Consider the following 22,491-nt stretch of genomic DNA (forward strand, 5'->3'; position numbering starts at 1 on the left):
CATCCAGTGTCAAATTACACTGAAAACCTTTGGAAAATCTCGGATCGACCTTGCACTTGACGAGCAAAGGAAGCTGTATATAACCTACCACAATGAAAAGGTCAAGGATTGTTGTATTGTATCTTCTGTTATAAAGATGAAGATTGCACATAAAAAAATAAGCACATAATGTTGTAAAAAAAAAAACAACTTATGTTCTGTTATATGTTCTGTGTTTTGACTACTGAATTTTGTATAATAATATCTAATGAAGATATATTAACAAAATCGTATATATTATAACACATATATAAAATACATAAATTTCTTGATATGCCGCGCTTGTGCGTAACGTTCACTGTGTGTGTGTGTGTGTGTGTGTGTGTGTGTATGTCTGTGATAGAGAGAGAGAGAGAGAGAGAGAGTACACGATATACATCCTGATTTTTTTTTTATTGACACATAATTCATCCTGATTTTTACATTACTTGATATGCCGCGCTTGTGCGTAACGTTCACTGTTATTACGTATTATTAGCTTAAACAATAAATCAGGTAATCTGGCTTTCATAACTCAGTGCCTAGCCTCTTTAAGACATCACCGCACGTCACTGATGTGGAGTACTCCAAATAATATGTGCATATGTGCATGTAGCTTACTATTTAAATATAAGAAACACAATATTGGCAATTTCCTCTTAAAATATTCTTAGTTCAGTGTATTTTAACACATTTGTGCTATGTTTAGTACAAATTTGTGAATTGTTTAATCACTGTTAATTAATTACTGTTAATAATAACTTACAAGTTAAAATATTTGTAACAAGTTACATATTTAAGTTCATTAAAACGTTATAGATCGTGGGATATTTCGGACCTATTTTTTTATTTTAATTAAAACTAAGTCAAATCATATCACGTTGTGTAAACACAGCCTATAACATACCACTTCTCTAGTGATAGTAAAATGTCAGATGAATGTGCTTTCGTGCTTTCCCGGCGATTACTGACGTAATTGTAGGTTGGGATGAAATAAGCTTGTTTTCATGTTGTACTTCAACACACTATCACGGTGTATGCAGAAAACAAAATGTTAATTTTTAAAAGAAACTTTCCAACACTGATTACAGTGTGGTTCTTCTTCACTGATGCAGACAAGACGTGACATGCAACGTGCAAGCGCCCTCTAATGGCTGATGACTGTATAGACAGCCTAATCAACGTCTGCTGGCTTGAAATGCACTCTGTTTCAAAAGTATAGCCACAAGATGTATAAAATATGTGTTAACATGATTTAAGTGTAATAAAATCACTTACTAACCTTTTCTGTGTAAAGTTATAGCCAATTTTACTACTTTGTTGCCATGACGAATTGGCAATGTAATGTCAACAAACACTTAAACCCAAAAACGACTGTAAAAATGATGATTTAAAGAACTTTAAAGCTCAAATAATACATGAGTTATAACAGAAAAATGTATGTAAGTGTTTTTCTAAAATTATAAGCTTCACATTTCTGCCTTCAAACCCTAAAAAACTGTCCCTATTCACTTCCATTTTGAGTGCCTCACTGTAGCCTCGATCTTTTTATTTTTTTGTTAAAAGAAAAAGAGGTACATGTCATGGTTATCAACAGTATGCTACAAATGCATTCCAATGAGCTTAACTTGTATTGAACCCAGAATATTCCTTTAATGACAATTCAAAGATTATCATTTAATCATTAAAAGCATTATCAATTAATCATTAACATACCTAAGTGTTACACATTTACACACAGGCACACACACAGCAGTGGAAAGAATTAATGGAAAGAAAAAGAGAGAGAGTGATCAGAGATGACATTACTCTCTGTTTTTCTCAGAGCTACTGTACGTATGTACTCTTTAAGTATGTGGAGTTCATGAAGTGCTGCCATTTTTAAATAAACATACACGCACCTCAATAAATCACAGAGCACATTGCCTGTAGATCAGACCACCTACAGCAGAGACCCGCAAGAGTTGTTTCTCCCAGCACAGAAAAGTAGTAGGAACTCTGTGTGGCTTAGAGGTCTGCTTCATTACATTATACACACACAGTGGCCACAACATATTCACACAAAGATTAAACATACATATTTGAACTTTGTTTAAATGATCCATTCCTTTAGTCTGTAGCCACTGTGTTAAATTTACAGCCATAATGGTGTGTTCCTTCCTGACAAGCTCATATTTTTGTTGTGTTGAACACAGGAGCCAGTTCAAACGTCTGGCTTCATCTGCCACTTTGAGGATCTGGAGATCAAATCTGTTCTTTTGGATGAGATTATGAGGGTTAGTTCCTGTCACTCTTTCATTACAAAAAAAACATCTTTACTAGAATCACGTCTGTTTCAACTCAAGGAATGATTTCATAAATCTCTCTCAATTTGAGTAATTTTTCAAAGTTGACTTAGAATTTATTTCATTCTGATTATTACAGTTTTTGCAGTATGCCATTACTATTAATACTACATAATACTGTATATATGCTCAGCAGACTATCTGTGTATGTTGTATTTTAGGATCCAGAGGTTCCGAATAAAGATTATTTAATAAACTTTGAGATTCGCTCACTGAGGGACAGCCGGGCACTGATTGAGAAGGTTGGAATTGAAGATGCTTCTCAGTTTATAGAGGACAATCCCCACCCACGTCTCTGGTGAGACACACACTCATTCCAAACAAGAAGTGAAGCAGTATGGTTATTTATTCAAGCAAACTCACACAGACAGAGAAGAGCTCATAAATGAATGTATAGTTAGGCAATACAGATGAGTGCAGTAAAACACTATGTTCGTAAGTTTGCACACAGGACTGTGTGTTTGCTGATTGTTTAGGAGTGTGCAATGCGGCCTTATGTGTGTGTGCCAATGTCTGTGTACGCTTCCTCAGGGAGAGGAAAGTGTGAGGTCTAGTTTTATAGTCTGAATGAGGTGTGAGGTACAGTTTTATAGTCTGAGTGATGATCATGGCTTTGAGAGTACAAGATAAAACCAGTATGACAGCACACTTCTGGAGAGCTGCCTGAACATTGCAAAAGGAATCAGAAACAAACTGGAATAAAAATAAACTGGAATAAAAAGCCACTTTACCGTACAAATATTTATTGTAGTGTCCATCTTTTTAAAAGATATCTTCTGCCGAGAGAAAGAGAGAGAGATAGAGAGAGAGATTACCTGTAGGTATAAAGCATGCCAGTCTTGGAGCGGCTCTATTGATTTAGTGGCCCACTGGAGTTTTAGTGCTTTGTCAGTTCTCACAGCACAAGGAGGAATTTCATATCAGACTCTTGCTACAGCAGGGAAGGTAAAACCTAGTGTCACGTTAGACATTATTTTCAGGAGATGTCCAACAATATAGAGTGCTTCAAAAGTGGAGTATAAAGGTACTTTATGGTCAAGGGTTCATATTTGTCTTAAAAAAGCAAATTTTTTCTCCCCTTTTTCCCCAATTTGGAATGTTCAATTCCCAATGCGCTCTAAGTCCTTGTGGTTGCATAGTGACTTGCCTCAATCCGGGTGGTGGAGGACGAATCTCAGTTGCCTCCATGTCTGTGACCATCAATCCACGCATCTTATAACGTGGCAGGTTGAGCGCATTACTGCAGAGATGTAGTGCACCATGCGTCTCACCGAGAGCGAGAACCACACATTATAGTGTTCACGAGGAGGTTACCACATGTGACTCTACCCTCCCTAGCAACCGGGACAATTTGTTTGCTTAGGAGACTTGGCTGGAGTCAGCACACCCTGCATTTGAGAATTCCATTTGAGTAGTAAACCATTGAGAATAATAGGAATTACAAATAAAAAAACCTCAAAAGTATGATGTCCGGTATGAGCATTTCAGGAAACATGGTGCTTAATTGTCAATACAAAAAATCAAGGCTTTTTTGGGCTATTTACTTTATGCAAAATATTATTTTTTCAGTTTTTGTTTTTTTTATTTAATTACAGGGTGTAATGTGTCCTTGTTTTTGTAAGACTCACCCTTGAATGTTGCTTAAAGTCACAGTGAAGTGTTTTGACGTATTTCCTGCTGAAACAGAAAGTGGGAGTGGGACATGCCGAACGGCTTGTCCATTTTATTTTTTACATAAATAGCCAAAAGGCTTTAGTTTACAGGCTCACGCATATCCCTTTCCATTGTGCTGCTCATGCCAAAGCCAGTTACCAATACGGGTCTGCTTTTCCACTGGCTTGAGAACCGAACGATGATCTAACTGACAACATTAATACATAACCAGCCCAGAAACGCATATAGCACATAGTGGTCTTTGATAATGATGAGGCTGGAGTTGTTGTGCAAGTCCAATGGAGTTCAACGTTTTAAATCACAGTACACTAAATATAAAGAATAAAGAACACTGTACATCCCGTTATACATCCGAAAAATGTGTGCATTTGAAAAATATACTTTCCAGCCACTTATTCCTCATCAGACTTATGCATCCGATGTAAGCATTCAAGTGTGAAATGTCTCTAAATCAACTGCAAATTTACCGTTATTCCTCTTTCATGCCCATAACCATGCATGGATGAATGGTTCACAATAAGACCAGAAACGTGCATTTAAAAAATTAATAGCTCCAATTTTTATTTAATGCTGACTTTATAAGTACTGTCAGACAGAAGAAGGAATCCTGTATGCTCCAAAGAGCAAGAGCCAAATGTCAGCTCTCTCTTTCTGAATGTGTGTGTGTTTGCTTGGATGCAAACATAGGCATTCGGGGGCACTGTTGTTTGATTGAGCTCATCCATAACTTGCCAATGTTTCAGAGGTCAAAGGTCTTCTTAGCTTTCTGTGAGCACATGAAAAGAGCTCAGACAGACTCTTCCTGCCCGTCTTGTCCACTTTCTGTTTCCCAATTCACCAAACATTGTTCACAGACCTGTTTTCAATAAGGCATTTCATTTACACAGCAATCTCAGAGTGAGTATTTACACTTGGTCACTTCATGCATTTTTTACTGATTGGAAAGCTATCCTATCATGAAAAGGCCAAATGTACACACCCTCCAAGATGCATTCAAGATGGACTGCAATCCGATCACTCAATTACAGCAACATTTTGCTGCCCAGCATTATTATTGCCACAGAAGAGAATTCTGTTATATTTGCAAAAAGCGAAGGAATAGTAGATCTGATTTATATCCGTTTTGTAGAAACACATTTATGTGACCAAGTGTAAGTGGACATGCATACAGAGTTAGATAGCAATCTGATCAATCAAGATACATGAAGTATAATTAGGCTCTGAAACATTATCAGTTTTGCTCTGTTCAATTCAACATTTATCATTTTGCTTAAGCTTAACATTCTCAGTACAATAAAATCTCTTTTGAGATTTTATTACTCCAAATAAATAATTGCATACCAACTAATGTTTCAGATTCTAAAAATGTATGACATTTAAGGTCTTCATTGTGAAGTCTCAGGCCTTCATTAGTTGAAAATGAAGTCTTAATCTGTGTGGCTATGCACATGCAGGCGTCTGCTGGCAGAAGCAGCTCTGCAGAAGCTGGACTTGAAGATGGCTGAGCAGGCGTTTGTGCGCTGCAGAGACTACCAGGGCATTGAATTTGTGAAGAGGCTGAGCAATCTGCAGAGTGAAGCCATGAAACAGGCTGAGGTGGCTGCTTACTTCAGCAGGTTCGAAGAGGCAGAGAGGATGTACCTGGACATGGACCGGAGGTGAAAAAACACATGCACACATGCATACTCTTAGACACACTCCTCATAAATGTTTTTAGCCCATATGAAATCTCTTTAAACAAGAACTCTTCATCTTTCATTATATTAAAGATTTAAAGTGTTCATTAAAGATTCCAACGTCTCTCTTTTGTCTCTTTAGGGACTTGGCGATCAGTTTGCGAATAAAGCTAGGTGATTGGTTCCGAGTTCTGCAGCTGCTGAAGACAGGGTCAGGTGACTCAGATGATGCTCTGTTAGAGCAGGCCTACAATGCCATCGGAGACTACTTTGCAGACAGACAGAAATGGTGGGTGTTGTTTTTGTATGATTTTGAGACTTTGTGCTCTGTAAGTGTGTATGCACACTATGTGCATATTCTTTTGTGCACGTGCACCTACGGATCTGTCTAATAACATGTTTTTGCATCAAAACAGTCTGAGGCCTGTTGGATGGGGGTGGTGTGGCTTAGTAATTAAAGATTCAGTAGTAGTAACTGACAGTTTGTACGTTCGAACCCTCCATTATTTATCACTATTGTGCCCTTGATTAAGACACTTAATCCCAGGTTGCCTTATTATAACAACTGTCATAACTGTACTGTTAAACACTTTGGATAAAATGTCATTTAAATGACTGCTTACAACATATTGATTTATTTTCTAATTTATTCCAATTGTTTTTTTTACAAATGGTTGTTGTTTTGATGTTATGTATTCTGCTGTATATGATACAGAGACTTGATAATTAAAATGTGTGTGTGTGTGTGTGTGTGTTCCACAGGTTGAATGCAGTACAGTATTATCTGCAGGGTCGTAATCAGGAACGTCTGGCTGAATGTTATTATATGCTGGAAGACTATGATGGTTTGGAGAAACTGGCTAACTCGCTACCTGAGAACCATAAACTGCTACCAGTGAGCTCTCTGTCTCTTTCTCTCTTTCTTCTGTAATTCCTTTCTCAGCAAACCAAGCAGATTCTACATTATCTTAAAGGGAACTAAAATTTTTTTATGTGTGTGTAGGACATTGGCCAGATGTTTGTTATGGTGGGAATGTGTGAGCAGGCAGTTAGTGCATTTTTGAAATGTAACCAGCCCAAAGCAGCTGTGGACACCTGCGTGCATCTAAACCAGGTGAGAGGTCATACACACAGGTCAAAACAGAATTTGAGCTTGTTGTTTGGTTTTGACATCCCATTATTAATATTAAAGGTTCAACATGTTTTCATATTAGGGCTGTCAATCGATTAAAATATTTAATCACGATTAATCAAATGGTTTTTAGTTAACACATTCAGTTCCTTGTTAAGAAAATAAAACTAACAAATGTGTGTGTGTGTTCGCAATTGGTGTAAATAAGTTGTTTTTCCCGAATGTGTGCATATATCATAGATATTAAGAAGGCACTGGACCGAGGAAAAGCCTCTGCAATACTTATACAAAAATCTTTACTTTACCTACACTTTACAGATTTAATCTTACATTTATACTTATATTTATCAAAAAAAAAAAATTCTGCAGGCCTCCTGATGGACTTCTCTTTCACATTTGTCCAAATGATAGTGTGTTTCACACGTATGTGAAATTTGATTAGTTGGACATCCAGCCCTACTAATATGCATGTCTCAAAAAACAAAACAGAAACTAATTTCTCGCTCTTACTAGCTTTCATCACTGAACAAATTGTGACTCACTGCCCTTTCTCTGGCTTTAAGCTTTTGAGAATTAATGATGCCTCTGCCCATGTGAATTAGTTTGGATGAGGGGTTCGGAGAGATCAGAGTGCTCATCATCAGTTCTACTGAAAGATCCAGATGCAGCCGTAACGTCATCACACTGAAACACTGAGTGGAACTCTGCTGCTCATGAAACCTATCTGTGATTGATAATTTGTGATAAATATTTAGTGTTTGGTCACAAGTGTACAACAGTAGAACTAATTTGTTTGGTTTTTAGTGGAACAACGCTATTGAACTTGCCAAAAACCACAGTTTGAAGGAGATTGGCCCTCTGCTGTCTAAATATGTCTCTCACTTGCTGGAAAAAAACAAAACATTAGAGGCTGTGGAGCTGTACAGGAAATCCCATCACTTCCTGGATGCTGCTAAACTCATGTTTAAGGTAAGTCTGACTGTGTATGTCACCTCTGCGATGAGGGCGATTTGTAAAGGTGCAGTGTGCAATTTCTGAATCACAACAAGCAGCACCAAACAGAATTGGAAAAGTAAAACAAACAGATTGCAGTTCCGCTTTGTGCCACTATATTATACCTTTTTAAGCTGCAACATTTGCGTTATCATATACTGTATCTTATATAATGGCACAGTTTATTTCACTTACTGTCTGTGTGCATGTCAGATTGCTGAAGAAGAGGCGAAAAAGAGAACAAGACCATTGCGAGTGAAAAAGCTGTATGTGCTCGCTGCTCTGCTGGTGGAAAACTTCCACACTCAGATCAAAAATTCACAGCAAAGCAAAACCAAGGGCAAGAAATCAGAGGTACTGAAACTCACACATACTCAGAACATTGTAATCCTGGTAAAAGTGCAGTTTATTTGCATGCGCTGTCTTTGCTGGTTTAGTGCCTGATTCACTAAAGGGATTATGCAGATCAGGCAATGGTGCAAACGCACCCATAAAATCTCATCTGATTGCAATTTGCATGCACAATTCTGATCGTTCGGGTCGGTCCTGATCTCTATATACCAGAGGCGGCAACAGACCATCACGATCTGGAACACTGTGTGGGAGTTTTCAGCATCACTCCACCACTATGATCAGACACCTTAAACATCTCTTTAACATGCTGAAATTGTGCTTGATTTTAACGCCCATCTTGAGTATATGGCAGGTTATAAGGCTTTTCTTTTCTAAATTTTACTGCCATGATCAATAGAACAATACACAAAAATATATTTTCATTAAAATTCAGTTTACCGCCTGCTTTTTTCGGGCGGTAATAGCATGATGTAAATTACACCAGGCAAATAGCACAGAGTTTTGTGAATGAATCACAATCTACTGTATAATGAGACTGATTTACATATAAAGGTGTTTGCATGGAAAGAAATTACTTAATTTAAATACTCAAGACACAGTGCAATTTCAGTGCTGATTGAGCCTGCTTAAACTAGATTGTGGAGGGTTAGTGAATACGATGCTGGTTTTTGCTCTGAAATATCGCATGCAAATGTAGTAAAACTCTTTATTGAATTTGCCCTCTGTTTTCTCTGTAATCTCTAAATTAGATTTAAAGTTGCAGTAAGTAAGATTTTAGCTGGCTCTTACTCGGCCCATTGGTCCCATTAGTACTTGTGGTTTTGGAGTCTATACTGACACCCACCGTCCTGGATACTAGAAGTTTGTGTACCAAATGCTGCCGCTTTACTTTGAATATGTTTGTTTATTTTCTGTTTTGTTACTTTTAGTTGGTTATTATCCATCTCATAATACACACATCCCTATAATGGACATTCTTCTATCCAATCCAATAAATGTTCTCACGTTGTTGTGCGCTGGACTGTGACTGTGCAGCCGTGGCTCACGAGCTCTCTGCCCCAGCTGAACAAGTTAACATGTTATTAATATTGTCATTATTAGTGGTAGGAATTGCATGACACAGGTTGTCATGTGCTGTCAACATGGCAGCTCCCATGAGGGGGCGACCCGCTCCATGTTAAACAGCTTTTATTGAGTTTCATATATGACTGGAGTCTTCATCTATTGTGAGTGTGTCATTTTCAACATATTACAAAAATGTATATTCATGTCTTTATGTGTAAAACTTTTTTAATGAGCATGAGCAAAATCGTACTTTGTGCAACTAATTAGTTCACATTATTTTATGTTTTCTATTTAGCAGAAATCCAAAAAGCTCTTGTAGTTGATCATTTATACTCAGAGAAATAGTCTGCAGCTGCAGTCTGACGGAGTGTCCTATAGCATTGGAGGGGCAGGAAATCAGTTGTGATAAAGTGTTCATTTACAGCCTAGTGGTGGGTAATTTGTGTGTGTGATTTATTTCAGGCCACCAGTGCATTAGCAGGGCTGTTAGAGGAAGATGAGTCGTCTTCAGACAGCCGAATACTGGATGATGCCTGGCGTGGGGCAGAGGCCTATCATTTCTTCCTGCTCGCACAGAGACAGCTATATGATGGCAAGGTGGACGCAGCCATGAGAACAGGTGAGACACATGTATACACACAATCATGGAACTAGTGAGCCATAATACTATCCAATAAGTGACTTCTTTCATGGGGGACCAACTTTTTTTACAAGAATTTCTAGTGGTAATTTTTGGGATATGATATGTTGATGTTTGTCTCGCACAACCCAAACTGTCGTTTGTTTCCTCTAGTATAGTAGGCCAAAGCAATCTAACTTTTGTGGTTACTGAAACATTGTTTGAAACATGTATAGACTTAAATTTAAAAATGTATATACAGATTTATTTAGTTTAGTTGGGTAACTTAACTCTCCATGTGTTTGTGTGCATGTGTATCAAAACGCAGTAATGATGTCCAAATGAATATCATGTCCATTTGGATTGTAAATCTAAGTTACTGTGTGTGCACATATGTGAATGTATGCATAGTATGTCTCTGGTCTTGTCTATGCAGACACAGTGTTAAATCGCTCGCTCGAACAGAGAAAACAAACTCAAAGTTGAAGTCTTTAATGCTAAACACATACACACTGCAAAAGATATTTGCTTACATGACGGTCTAGACAAGAATGTTTACGCCACAGCTTACATCATATCCACCGGCCACCTGGAAAAGAGGTGCGCACATGTACTGCATGAATGTATTTTTTTGTTAACTGTGTTTAATGCATATTTCTATTGCTAGAACTATTCCAAGTATTATTTTTGTACTTCGGGCATAAAACAGTCATTTCTATGTTCTCTATTTCTAGCTCTTCATCTCCGTGATTATGAGGATATTATCCCTGCTGTGGAGATTTACTCTTTGCTAGCAATCTGCTCCTCTTCCAACTGTGCATTCGGTACATGCTCATGTGCCTTTATCAAGTTAGAGTCTCTGGAAACACTGACTCCAGATCAGAGGCAACTTTATGAAGACCTGGCCCTGGAGATCTTTACCAAACACAGCCCTCGAGACATCCGACAAAGCCAGCGAGACGGCCTCAATGACGGGTGAGAGAGAGGAACACTGCAGCCACATGTGCTGTATGACCTCAATGAGCGTACAACCGCTGGAAACATTTATCATGCCCAGTTTAACTGATAACTGAGGCAAATCCTTCCATACGGCAGAAAGACGGAGCTGAGATGTCATAGTGACGCAAGTGTACAGTGGTGTGAGAAGCGTGACATATGGTTAGGGGTGTATGATGTAGGCTTTAATCACTGCGGTGTGCTGGATCACTGGAGATTTCCAGTCCATTCATATTTCATGTCAACACTTTCTCCTGTAAAGTGACGTAAAACAGTATGAATCTTTTCCTCTCTAAGGGGTCGTTCACATCAAATGTATATTTGCATCTGTCTGTGCTGTATTTCAACAGTTTTTCTATGTAAACATGTGCAAGATGGACGTCTTTTGATGCACATTTTCTCCCACGTTTTCAGAAGCAACATTTTAAAGAACTTCAATTCTCGAGACACGGCGCTCAGTCTAAACGCCCCTAACACTTTCAATTCAACTGTCTGGAGGTTTTTGTTCCATCAGCATTTGTACAATGACCACTGATGGACAGTAAAAGCACTTGAAGCAGCATATAATGCACCTCACTCTGTATGAGCTATTAAAAGAGCCACAGTTTCTGATTTGGTACTTTGATGATTTGACTAATATTTTTTCTTAAACTTGTGCTTAACACAATAAGTGTTTTAATTGGTTATTTTTATTTTAAATGTTATCTGAGTGTTGTGCATCATAGCTTTTAATTTTAGCATTGCTAGAACAGCAAATTAACCAATCAGCACCTTGGAAAGGAACGCAGGCACAAACAATCACAGACATGAGATATGGAATAATTAATTAGACATTTAGCTGATGTTTTTATCCAAAGCAACTTAAACTACTCTCCATTTTAGGGGTTTGAATGGTTAACCCTTTGGTTATGAGCTCCGATCTTTAACCATTACACCGTACTAATCTCAGCAGTAATTAGTAATCAATACAGTGCAAATTGTGATTTATAAGTGAAATAACTGCCCTAGTTATGTTCATAAAACAATGTAACTGATTAAGATGGAATGTGAGATATGAGTTAAATCTCTCTATTTCTCTTTCTCAGGCCGGAAGGAAAGTTACCTACCTGTATCGTGACAGGAAGAGTGATATCTGAGTATCAGTTCTGGTTGTGCAATGTGTGTAAGCATTGTGCTTCAGAACAGGAGATTACACAACACAACTTCTGTCCTCTCTGCCACTCTCCAGTGGCATAAACTGGGCAAACCCTGTGTCCTTTTCAATGCTCATCTCTTGCTTTGCTAAATGCCACATAGGGCACAATGAAATCTGCCATAGTGTTAAAATGTATAAAATTTAACATTTGGATTTTCAAAGGAATGTATTTATGAATTGAGCCTGTTTTGTACGCCAATTTCATATATTTATATGTAGATTTACATTATTTACTTTAAATACAAATATTTTACATATAGTGCAAAGAAATATTGTTTTACTGTTTGTAGAATTATGAATGATTCATCTTAGATCTGGGTAACATACTGTATATGTGTAATTATATGCCACAAATCCCCAAAGAAGCTGAAGACAAACATACTGCTCCAATAAATGCATTTTGTAAAATGGGTTGAGTGTTTGTATGTTTAGCATCAAACTAACAAGAGCCAGAACAAAAAAAAATTAACAAGCTGTTTACAGCTTGTTAATTCTTCCATGTATTGGGAATTTACCTGTCCTGTGGAACTGTTATAGCATATGTCTTTTCATCCTGTCATATCTCACATTCACATATTGACGCTTCCGCCAAAATGGATTGCATCACTAGCTGCATCCATATACTTGAGAAATGTATTTGTGTCTGAGAACAAGTCACAGCGTAATTCTTTATTGTAAAATCAAGGTTTATTTTCGTTTTTTTTGTAATAATACAGATGTAAAATTCTAAAAATATTTTAAAGCATAATATTCTGCAGCTGCATGTTTCCCTGGCTGCCTCTAGAGGGCACCATCTGTTAGTTCGTCTCTGCACGTGCGACAGGTGCGGAGGGACCTGCTTTAGCAGAGCAAAGTGAAAGTTTGAAAACAGAAACCACTCGCAGTTTATACTGTTTTAATGTATGATTTTACACTTTCTAAAGATTTAATGCTGTAGGCCTATATCGAAGTTTTTTTTCCACATCTCAACCCCCCACAACTTTTAAAAACGTGTCTCGAGACACCAGCGTTTTTTTCTTTGAGAACATAACGTTCCCCTTAAATCCTCTGACCTTTGTTCTTTGTCTCATCAGTTAATAACTCAAGGGATCGTTAATCTGAGCCTTTCAGTAGTTTTCTAATCCTTTTGCTGCCCTTCACAGCTAGACTCTCACCCCGCCTAGACTCTCATTTCCCTTTATTTTTCAATCTATTATTTTACCTCTTGTTTCACCACCAATGCTTGAGGGAGATAAAACCCGCAACGTGAAGCATGAGAGGTGCGCGTGTCCTCTAAAGCAAAGAGCAAGCGCGCACCAGTTGCCACGGACCAGTGACGCACGGAAGCGCAGCTGCCCCGAGGCACCGTGAGTGCATTAGCGTCGCACTCTCTGCCAGGAGTCCCACCCGACACAGTCCGCTGCGGGACATGGGGCAAATACTACGAGCAAGCGCACACCAGACTAGCTTTTATCAAGGAAGGCGCTGGAGGATGGAAATATCCACAGCGAATGTTTTTGCAGTACACTGACGATCTCAGAAAGTGAAAGAGGTAAAATCTTACATTGTTTTTTTTTTTTTTTTTTTTTTACTTAAGTTTAGTGCTGTCCGTGGTGCTGGAGTAGGACTTCGGAGCAGGCAGTGCACGCACATTTATACTCCTGTGTTCACGCAAAATAAAGAAACAATTACATTTTAGGCGATCTTTTAAAATAATAATTCTGGTAGCATATTACGATTATATTTTATAAGGTTCCATCCAATTTATAACATTTGAAAATGCATTAGGTATATCATGAACTAACAATTAACAATGTTTATACAATATAAACCATTTAGGCCTATTAATCTTAGTTGTTTTTAGTTTCTAAAAACACAATTGTTCATCGTTGGTTTATGTTGGCTCATAAGGCATTAGCTAATGTTATAGTTCAACTTTAATTAAAAAAAATGGTATTCGCATATGTTGGAATTTTCATCACCCAAGATTAATAAGTGCTGTACAAGTTGTGTCCATTGTTAGTTCATGTTAACGGATTAACTAGTTAATTAATGTTAATGAATATTACCTTATTGTAAAGTGTTACCATTATTTTGTCCACACATTCAACAGTTCAGTTAATGCTTTGAGGTCCAGCTCTGAAATATTTTGGAAAATAATTACGATTTTCTTTCATTACATTGGTTGCAATAAAAATACTACATTAGACTGAAATATTGTTCTGTTTCATCATCTCAGAAAAAAATGATTTTTTTCCAAACCCTACTAAAAGTATTGCTTGTCAGAACTGACAACTTTTTAGAAAATGTCCTGAAATTCTGGAAATGTGATTTTGCAGAAGTGCTCAGTACTACTGGGAGAGAAAGTCAGTGTACAAATGCTCATGATGATCACTGTGGCTTTAGTTATGACATTGTGCAGAATCAATATCCATTAGCAACTATAAAGGCTGATTTGGGCTGCAGAATGCTTTTATCTCATTGCAGTTGTTACAGATTGAAGCAGTATAATAGACCAGCTGTCTTTCAGCCTGTGCATTTAAATCTGAAGTTTTTGTCTTGTCATTCACAGTATAATATGCCAGGATTGTAGAGCTGTGGACCCAGTACAGTGGATTGTGAGTAATATTTAATGTATTGCCAACAGGTCAATCTTTTCCTCTTTAAAGTGTCTTTTCTTAATGTATGTTTCTCCAATTTCTCCCATTATAGGCACGGAGCCATAGAACATTCTAGGTCTCTCTCCAGCCCTGCTTAGCCTGACTGTCCCATTTACTCCTTCATGTCCTGGCATTCATCATGGTGTACGGGCAGGTCCTGCACCGCCAAGGACCAGAAGAGAGCTTCATCAACCTCAATGTTGGTGGTTTTAAGCAGCGCGTGGAACGGGTCATCCTCCAGCGTTTCCCCAACACACGACTGGCCCGAATCCTGTACTGCAGCTCAGAGGCTGCTATCCTCCAGCTGTGTGATGACTACGCTGCAGCCGACCGTGAATATTACTTTGACCGCAACCCAGGATTTTTCCGCTATGTGCTGAATTTCTACCATACTGGAAAGATCCACTTGATGGAAGAGTTGTGCGTGTTTAGTTTTAGTCAAGAGTTGGAATACTGGGGCATCAAAGAACTTCACCTTGACTCTTGTTGCAGCAACAAATTTCAGGAACAGACAGAGTTTGTTGGAGAATGTGATTGGGGAAATGAAGATGACCCACAGAACCAGCTGCAGGACAGCTTGAACTCATCCATGGAAGAGCTATCTGCATTTGATAAAGACCTGGAAAAGTTTGAGGGCACCTGGTGCTCTGAGATTCGCAAGCAACTCTGGCTGCGATTGGAGAATCCTGGATATTCCTGCTCAGCGAAAATAACGGCAGTGCTTTCTCTGAGTGTGGTGCTAATGAGTATTGTAGCCATGTGTGTTCATAGCATGCCTGAGTTCCACCAGGTGGATGCCAATGATAAGGACATAGAGAACCCAGTGTTTGCTGTGTTTGAGACCTTTTGTGTCATTTGGTTCTCTATTGAATTCATCCTACGGTTAGCTGTCACACCATGCTTGCGCAAATTCCTGTGCAATGCATTAAACATCATTGACTTTGCTTCTATTATTCCATTTTATGCAACGCTAGCATTTGAATCCGCTGACGCTGAAGAAAGTGAGGAGCTAGAAAATGTAGGGAGGGTCGTGCAGATCTTGCGTCTCATGCGGATCTTTCGCATTCTCAAACTTGCACGGCATTCTGTCGGGTTGCGTTCACTCGGGGCGACTCTTCGTCACAGCTACAATGAGGTTGGACTCCTCCTCCTCTTCCTTTCTGTAGGAATCTCCATTTTCTCTGTGCTCATCTATTTTGCTGAAAGAGAGGACGATGAGTCTTTATTGCAGACCATACCGATGGGCTGGTGGTGGGCGACGATCAGCATGACCACGGTGGGTTACGGCGACACATATCCTGTCACGCTGGTTGGGAAACTCATCGCCACCTTGTGCATCATTTGTGGCCTGCTTGTGGTTGCTCTTCCTATCTCCATCATCTTCAATAAGTTCTCCAAGTACTACCAGAGACAGAAAGCCCTGGTGGAGTCAGACCAGCTCCAACTAGACGATGATAAACCTCCAGATCTTAGCATGCTGGAAGGTCTCCCATTAGTTCATATGAGTGACCTCTATACCCAAAAGATGAATTCTCTGGTGCACAGTGTGTCTTCTAAGAGTAGCGGTGGAAGTGAGGAAGGCAACACTGATGCTTCCAGCATTCAGGATGTAGAAGTTGTCTGCCCTTCTGGAATGCCAGAGGCAAAGAAAGCAACATGAAAAAATAAAAAATAAATACATGCATGCACAACCTCAGATAAACGGGGAGAGAAGAAACCAGAAGAAACCTACTGTCACATTTAATGTGCAGAACACAAACGCTTCCTCAGTCAGAAAGACTAGTAGACCATAAGTTCTCTCACAGCTCTGTTTCTTACTGAGAAGCTCCTGAACCTTTAATATGGACCTTGGAAAAATCAACAGCACTTTTTCTCTTTTGTTCTCAGGGTGAAAATGTCTCTTGCTTTCCATTATTTATGGATCAGAACCTGTTACAGATGTTAACATACAAAGGGCCAGTGCTAGCACTAATGTTGACGTTCTCTACCCAATTAATTAAGAGCACTGATTGACAGGTGTTTTTTTTTATATCCTTCTGACAAGCTGTTCATTTGAATTAAAAGCGTTTCTGTAGTGCCTATGGGATCTGAGCTATACTTAATGTTTTATAGGCAATGGCAGCATTTGAAATGTTGGCATGTTGGTACACACCATCCTCCCTAATGTGTCCATCAGAGGGATGGAAGGAAAGTGTGCATGCATATTTCAATATGAGAAAGGAGATGAGAAGAAAGCAGGGGAAGAAATGTTACGGTTGCATAGTGTCGATATACAGCATATTTGTGTCTCGGCTCTTGGTTCTGAAATCACTGCATTGTTCCACAGAGGGATGATAAACAGCTTCCTGTAAATGCAAGGTCAGTATTTCTTAATTTCTCTTATATCTGGGAATAATGTGAAGCCATTCAATGCAAAAATATCAATTTCTTTAGGGATAGTTCACCCAAAAATGAAAATTCTGTCATCATTTACTCACCCTCATGCCATCCCAGATGTGTATGACTTTCTTTCTGTTGCAGAAAACAAAGATTTTTAGAAGAATATTTCTGCTCTGTAGGTCCATTCAATGTAAGTGGATGGTGACCACACCTTTCAAGCTCCAAAAGTCACATAAAGTCGGCATAAATATAATCCATATGACTCCAGTGGATAAATCCATGTCTTCAGAAGAGATATGATAGGTATGGGTAAGAAACAGATTAATAATTAAGTACTTTTTTTTTTTACTATAAATCTCCACTTTCACATTCTTTCACATACTGAAAGTGAAAGTGGAGATTTACAGTAAAAAAGGATTTAAATATTGATCTGTTTAAATCCTATGGATTACTTTTATGCTTCGATTGTGTGATTTTGGAGCTTCAAATGCCTGTCACTTGCGTTGAAAGAACCTACAGAGCTGAAATAGTGTTCTATATTTAGAATATTTAATATTATAAATATTATATTAATATTATATAGATGTTCTTCTAAAAATCTTTGTTTGTGTTCAGCAGAAGATAGAAAGACATACGTATCTGAGATGCCATAAATTAGTAAATGCTGAGAGAATTTTCATTTTTGGATGAACTATACCTTAAATCAGTATTTTGTCTTGGTTTCTAGTAATAGATCTAAATATCTTATATAAATAACAAGATAACCCGAGAAGCAAAGGCAAGAGTTGTTTTCAGAATGAAGTTTATTTTTCTTACCCAATTGGCTAAATATGTTTTCTTGTTTCAAGCATAATGCTCCCTAAATAGTGTTAGATTTATAGTTATAACAAGATGCACCAATTGGGTAAAACAATTAATTCAAGATATACAGTATCAAGTTTTAATATCTGACACAATTTTGCTTCTTAATGAATTAAATGTATCTTGTTATAGGCACATTTATATATTTTACTGGAAAACAAAACAAAAATACTGATTAGAAAAATGTTTTTTGCAGTGTGCACTGCAATAACTTTTCTTACTCAACATTGTTCAGATATTTTTTACTGGAAAACAAGACAAAAAACTGGTTATAAAATGGATAGTTCTGACCCTGAATTTTGTTTGGATGAGCCGCGTTCAAAGCCGTTGTGAAATGACTGAAAGCACGCACCTTGCCTAGCACATTCTGTATTACTGTGCTATATATGCAACTATATTACTAGAGAAAATTGTTTATTCTGATTTTTATTAACCATACATTGAACTGCGTATTTAAAAAATGGTATCTTTAATCATATTGCTGTTGCCGTTGTTGTATAAAAGCAATAAACCACACGAGTCCATGTGTTACAGTGATTTTAGCATGGGTACGGAGGTTGTAGGCACTCCACATTACATACTGCAAGAAAATGATTTTTGCACTTTGTACATTATCAAAAATCTCTTTAACTTCAATAAATGAACATAAAATTCACACTTATCATGTTTCCTCTGCCTTGAGGGAACACATTCTCTCTCATCTGGAGTGACGTATGTCTGTATGCTGTATTAGCAGCAGGGAAAGATGTCCAAATTTTAGGGCTGCCAGCCATGGGGGATGTATTACTGCTGAAACGGCAGCCGTTTGACAAGTAGCTTTAACTTGGATAGATTGGTCTCTGTTTGAGATGTGCCTATTGATCAATATGTCACGGTTGTGTGCTCAAGTGTTTAAGGACTGACCTGAATCCCTCATGAGATTCACGAATGATGCAGTTGACCCTTTTCAGCTTCAGCAAACACTGAGATTGAAGTTTCAAGGAGAACATAACTGAATAGAAAAATGGCAGTGACACTTTAAAATAATGTTCTGTACTATAACTTTAGTAGTTAACATGAAATAACAAAGAACAATGCTTAATTTTTTTTTACATTTATTATATGTTGTTTGTGTAATTTATTATATGTTGTTAATGTAAATATCTACATATAAATCAAAATTTGTATATGTTAACATTAGTTCATGCATTATAAACTAACATGAACTTACCAAGAACAGTATTTATTAATTAACTTCAACCAAGATTAATAAATGCTGTAAACAGTATTGTTCATTGTTTCTTCATGATACCTATAACGCATTAACTAATGTTAAAGGAATGTTCGGGTTCAGTACAAGTTAAGCTCAATTAACTTTATTTGTGGCATAATGTTGATTTCCACTCATTCCTTTGTTTATTTAAAGAAAGCAAAACTCACAGTTATAGGAAGACACTTACAAAGGAAGTGAATGGGGCCAGTCCAGAAACTCTAATATACACATAGTTTCAAAAGTCACAAGACGTAAGCACTGTACGTGTTCCATGATGTTGGTATGCAAAATCGCTTTACTTATGTGTTAAAGCTAGGGTGTGCAATCTTTTCCAGAAACATTTTTTGTTATACTGGTTAAAAGTCTCTTCACATCCTGATAGCAATCAATGATTTAAGTGGTCTAAATGAAAAAAAAAATCATTATATATATATATATATATATATATATATATATATATATATATATATATATATATATATATATACGTCTGTGGAAGGGACATGACCGACCAATCATCGGTCCAAATTTAATGATGGAATGTCCTTCCTGTCTGTCAATCTCAAGGGGTCTAAAAAATTATGCCATGGTTGCTGTTTTACTTTTGGACATGGTTTGATTTGTTTTTGATATATTTTGTTAATGTAACTGCTGTTTGTGTGTGTGTGTGTTCATGTGTGATAGAGGAGGCGTGGCTTTGGAGACACCTCTGAAGCGAGGGCGGGCTCTATGCTTGCAAAGCTAACTTGCTAATTGCTAGCCTCTCTGGATTACACATCCTAGCTTTAAGTTAGCTTTTTTGTTGTTGTAAGAAACGAGGGGTAAGTCGAAATTCCATTAATGTATAGAACCTTATTGTAAAGTGTTTGTTTTACAAATGCTTATATTTATACTGGGACCTTTTGACTCTGTGAGGGTGTGGGGAGGGTGTGGCCGGGCCGCGTGGGTGCATGGCTGGCACTAACTCAGCTGATCAGCGAGAGAGTGAGATTAAGTGGAGAACTGAGACACCAGTTCAAGAGAGAGAGACGCACACAGCCTGTGTGCATGTGTGTCTGTTCCTTTATGTTTTATGTTGTTTTAAGTAAATTTATATCATTAAATACGTTTATTGCCCACCTTTAAGGGATCAGAGTGATCAAAATTATACAGGGAGAGAGAGAAACCTACTTATTATTTGCTAGTATATAAAAGGAAATAATTTAAAGAAATTGTTTCCCATTAGAGATTCATTATGTGCCATCCACTGTGGCAGGGCGTCTCCTCTCCATCCTCTCAGCTAGAAATATAAAGAAGCCACAACGAGTCACATTTTTCATACAAACCATGTTTGTAAAGCTCATAAAAATATGAGCATGGTGTATGCAAATATGTATTTAAAATCATAGTTCATTGTTCCTCTGACATAATCATAATTTACTCTATGAGCTGGTGGTCAAGGATGTGGGTTTCAACTCAGGGGAGAGCAGAACCCACAAACTGGTGGGTTTCCATATCACTATGAGCAAGGTACTTAATCTAATGATGCTCCAGGACAATATGTACTTTGTACTTTGAGTATCTTATGGTGATGTTGCTTTAGATAAAACCATCAGCCAGGTGGCACAACCTATTCAGCATCAGAGTTTGACAGTTAACAAGGGCCACAAACATATGCATATACACATACACTGATAAGCCACAACATTAAAACCAGACTAATATTGTGTAGGTCCCCCTCATGCCGCCATAACAGTGACAACTCACCACAATTGTACAGAGCGGTTATCAGAGTTACCGTAGACTTTGTCAGTTCAAACCAATCTGGTCATTCTCTGTTGACCTCTCTCATCAACAAGGCATTTCTATCTGCTGAAATGCCCCTCACTGGATGCTTTTAGTTTTTGGCATCATTCTGAGTAAATTCTAGAGACTTGTTATGTGTGAAAATCCCAGGAGATCAGCGGTTACAAAAATACTCAAACTAGACCATCTGACACCAACAATCATGTCATGGTCCAAATCACTGAGATCCAATTTTTTATCTAATCATCCAATCATGTGGCAACAGAGTAGTGCGTAAAATGATGCTTATACAGGTCAGGAGCTGTTCACATCAACCATCAGAATAGTGAAAACATTTGATCTCAGTGAACAATCTCATGACCATGACATGATTGTTGGTGCCAGACGGGCTGGTTTGAGTATTTCTGTAACCGCTGATCTCCTGGGATTTTCACACATAACAGTCTCTAGAATTTACTCAGAATGATGCCAAAAACATCCAGTGAGTAGCGGTTCTGTAGATGGAAATGCCTTGTTGATGAGAGAGGTCAACAGAGAATGGCCAGACTAGTTTGAACTGGCAAAGTAAATGGTCTGCAATTATATAGCACCTTTTTAACCTTAGCAGTATTTAAAGTACATTGCGTCTCATTCACACACTCTCACACACACACACATTCACACACCAATGACGGCAGAGCTGCCATGCAAGGCACTATCCTGCCATTGGGAGCAACTTGGGGTTCAGTGTCTTGCCCAAAGACACTTTGGCATGTGGAATCGTGTGGACTGGGAATCAAATGATTAGTGGACAACACGGTCTACCACCTGAGCCACAAACACCCCTAAAAGTCTACTGTAACTCAGATAACTGCTCTGTACAATTGTGGTGAGAAGAATACCATAGGTGCAGCTTGGAACTGTTTGTTTACACGAGGGGGACCTACACAATATTAGGCAGGTGGTTTTAATGTTGTAGCTGATCGATTAAGTCCAGCATATTGTGCAGACAAGAGAATATTCACTAAGTGGATGTTAGTTCCAGCAGTGCAGACTATAAAGCTGAATTATACAAAATAACAGCTTAAAGAGATGTGTGTCATTTCTGCGCCACTACTGTCCTCAAATGGAGTTGCAAAAATGTCTGTTTCCAAACAGGTTTCCTGAACACTCTTCCTGTCTTCCATTGGTCAGATAAAACAGAGAGTTCTACCCCAAAATTATGCCATTGGTTATTGTAACAGCGGGGTTAAAATGGGAAAAGAGGAGGCAGGAACTGGACAAACCATCAATGTAATGTTTAATGTAAAATTAAAACATTAAAACAAAACACAAATACACACACACACACACACACACACACACACACACACACACACACACACACACACACACGGCAGCTGTGTGTGGCTCTCTCTCTCCTGAACTGCTGCATCCAGCTGCATTTATCCCTCTCCTCAGCTGATTAGCCCGGTTGGGGGCCGAGCATGCTTAGTCACGGCCCGGCCCGACCCGGACCTCCTCCTTGT

At 38.2% G+C, this 22,491-nt stretch overlaps 2 protein-coding genes across 5 annotated transcripts in view; both read left to right on the top strand.

Annotated features, from left to right (window-relative positions):
• The window catches only part of LOC127618096 (WD repeat-containing protein 35-like), a 29,064-nt gene extending 16,592 nt beyond the window's left edge, over positions 1 to 12,472 (top strand). For 3 of the 4 annotated variants that reach the window (XM_052090342.1, XM_052090345.1, XM_052090346.1), the window contains 11 exons: positions 2,214 to 2,294; positions 2,525 to 2,661; positions 5,492 to 5,695; positions 5,856 to 6,002; positions 6,476 to 6,608; positions 6,717 to 6,827; positions 7,650 to 7,814; positions 8,052 to 8,192; positions 9,720 to 9,876; positions 10,611 to 10,851; positions 11,958 to 12,472. In XM_052090342.1, the coding sequence (XP_051946302.1) occupies positions 2,214 to 2,294; positions 2,525 to 2,661; positions 5,492 to 5,695; positions 5,856 to 6,002; positions 6,476 to 6,608; positions 6,717 to 6,827; positions 7,650 to 7,814; positions 8,052 to 8,192; positions 9,720 to 9,876; positions 10,611 to 10,851; positions 11,958 to 12,108 (1,668 nt within the window). In that variant the 3' untranslated portion in view covers positions 12,109 to 12,472. The remainder of the gene's footprint in view (positions 1 to 2,213; positions 2,295 to 2,524; positions 2,662 to 5,491; positions 5,696 to 5,855; positions 6,003 to 6,475; positions 6,609 to 6,716; positions 6,828 to 7,649; positions 7,815 to 8,051; positions 8,193 to 9,719; positions 9,877 to 10,610; positions 10,852 to 11,957) is intronic. The other variant, XM_052090343.1, reaches the window with a different exon arrangement.
• Positions 12,473 to 14,845: 2,373 nt separating this feature from the next.
• On the top strand, positions 14,846 to 16,587 carry LOC127618097 (potassium voltage-gated channel subfamily S member 3-like). The gene has a single exon (XM_052090347.1). The coding sequence runs from the start codon at positions 14,846 to 14,848 to the stop codon at positions 16,364 to 16,366; it is 1,521 nt and encodes a 506-aa protein (XP_051946307.1). The 3' UTR covers positions 16,367 to 16,587.
• Positions 16,588 to 22,491: the final 5,904 nt, after the last annotated feature.

Source organism: Xyrauchen texanus, chromosome 24 (assembly GCF_025860055.1).
Source record: "Xyrauchen texanus isolate HMW12.3.18 chromosome 24, RBS_HiC_50CHRs, whole genome shotgun sequence".
NCBI lineage: Eukaryota > Metazoa > Chordata > Actinopteri > Cypriniformes > Catostomidae > Xyrauchen > Xyrauchen texanus.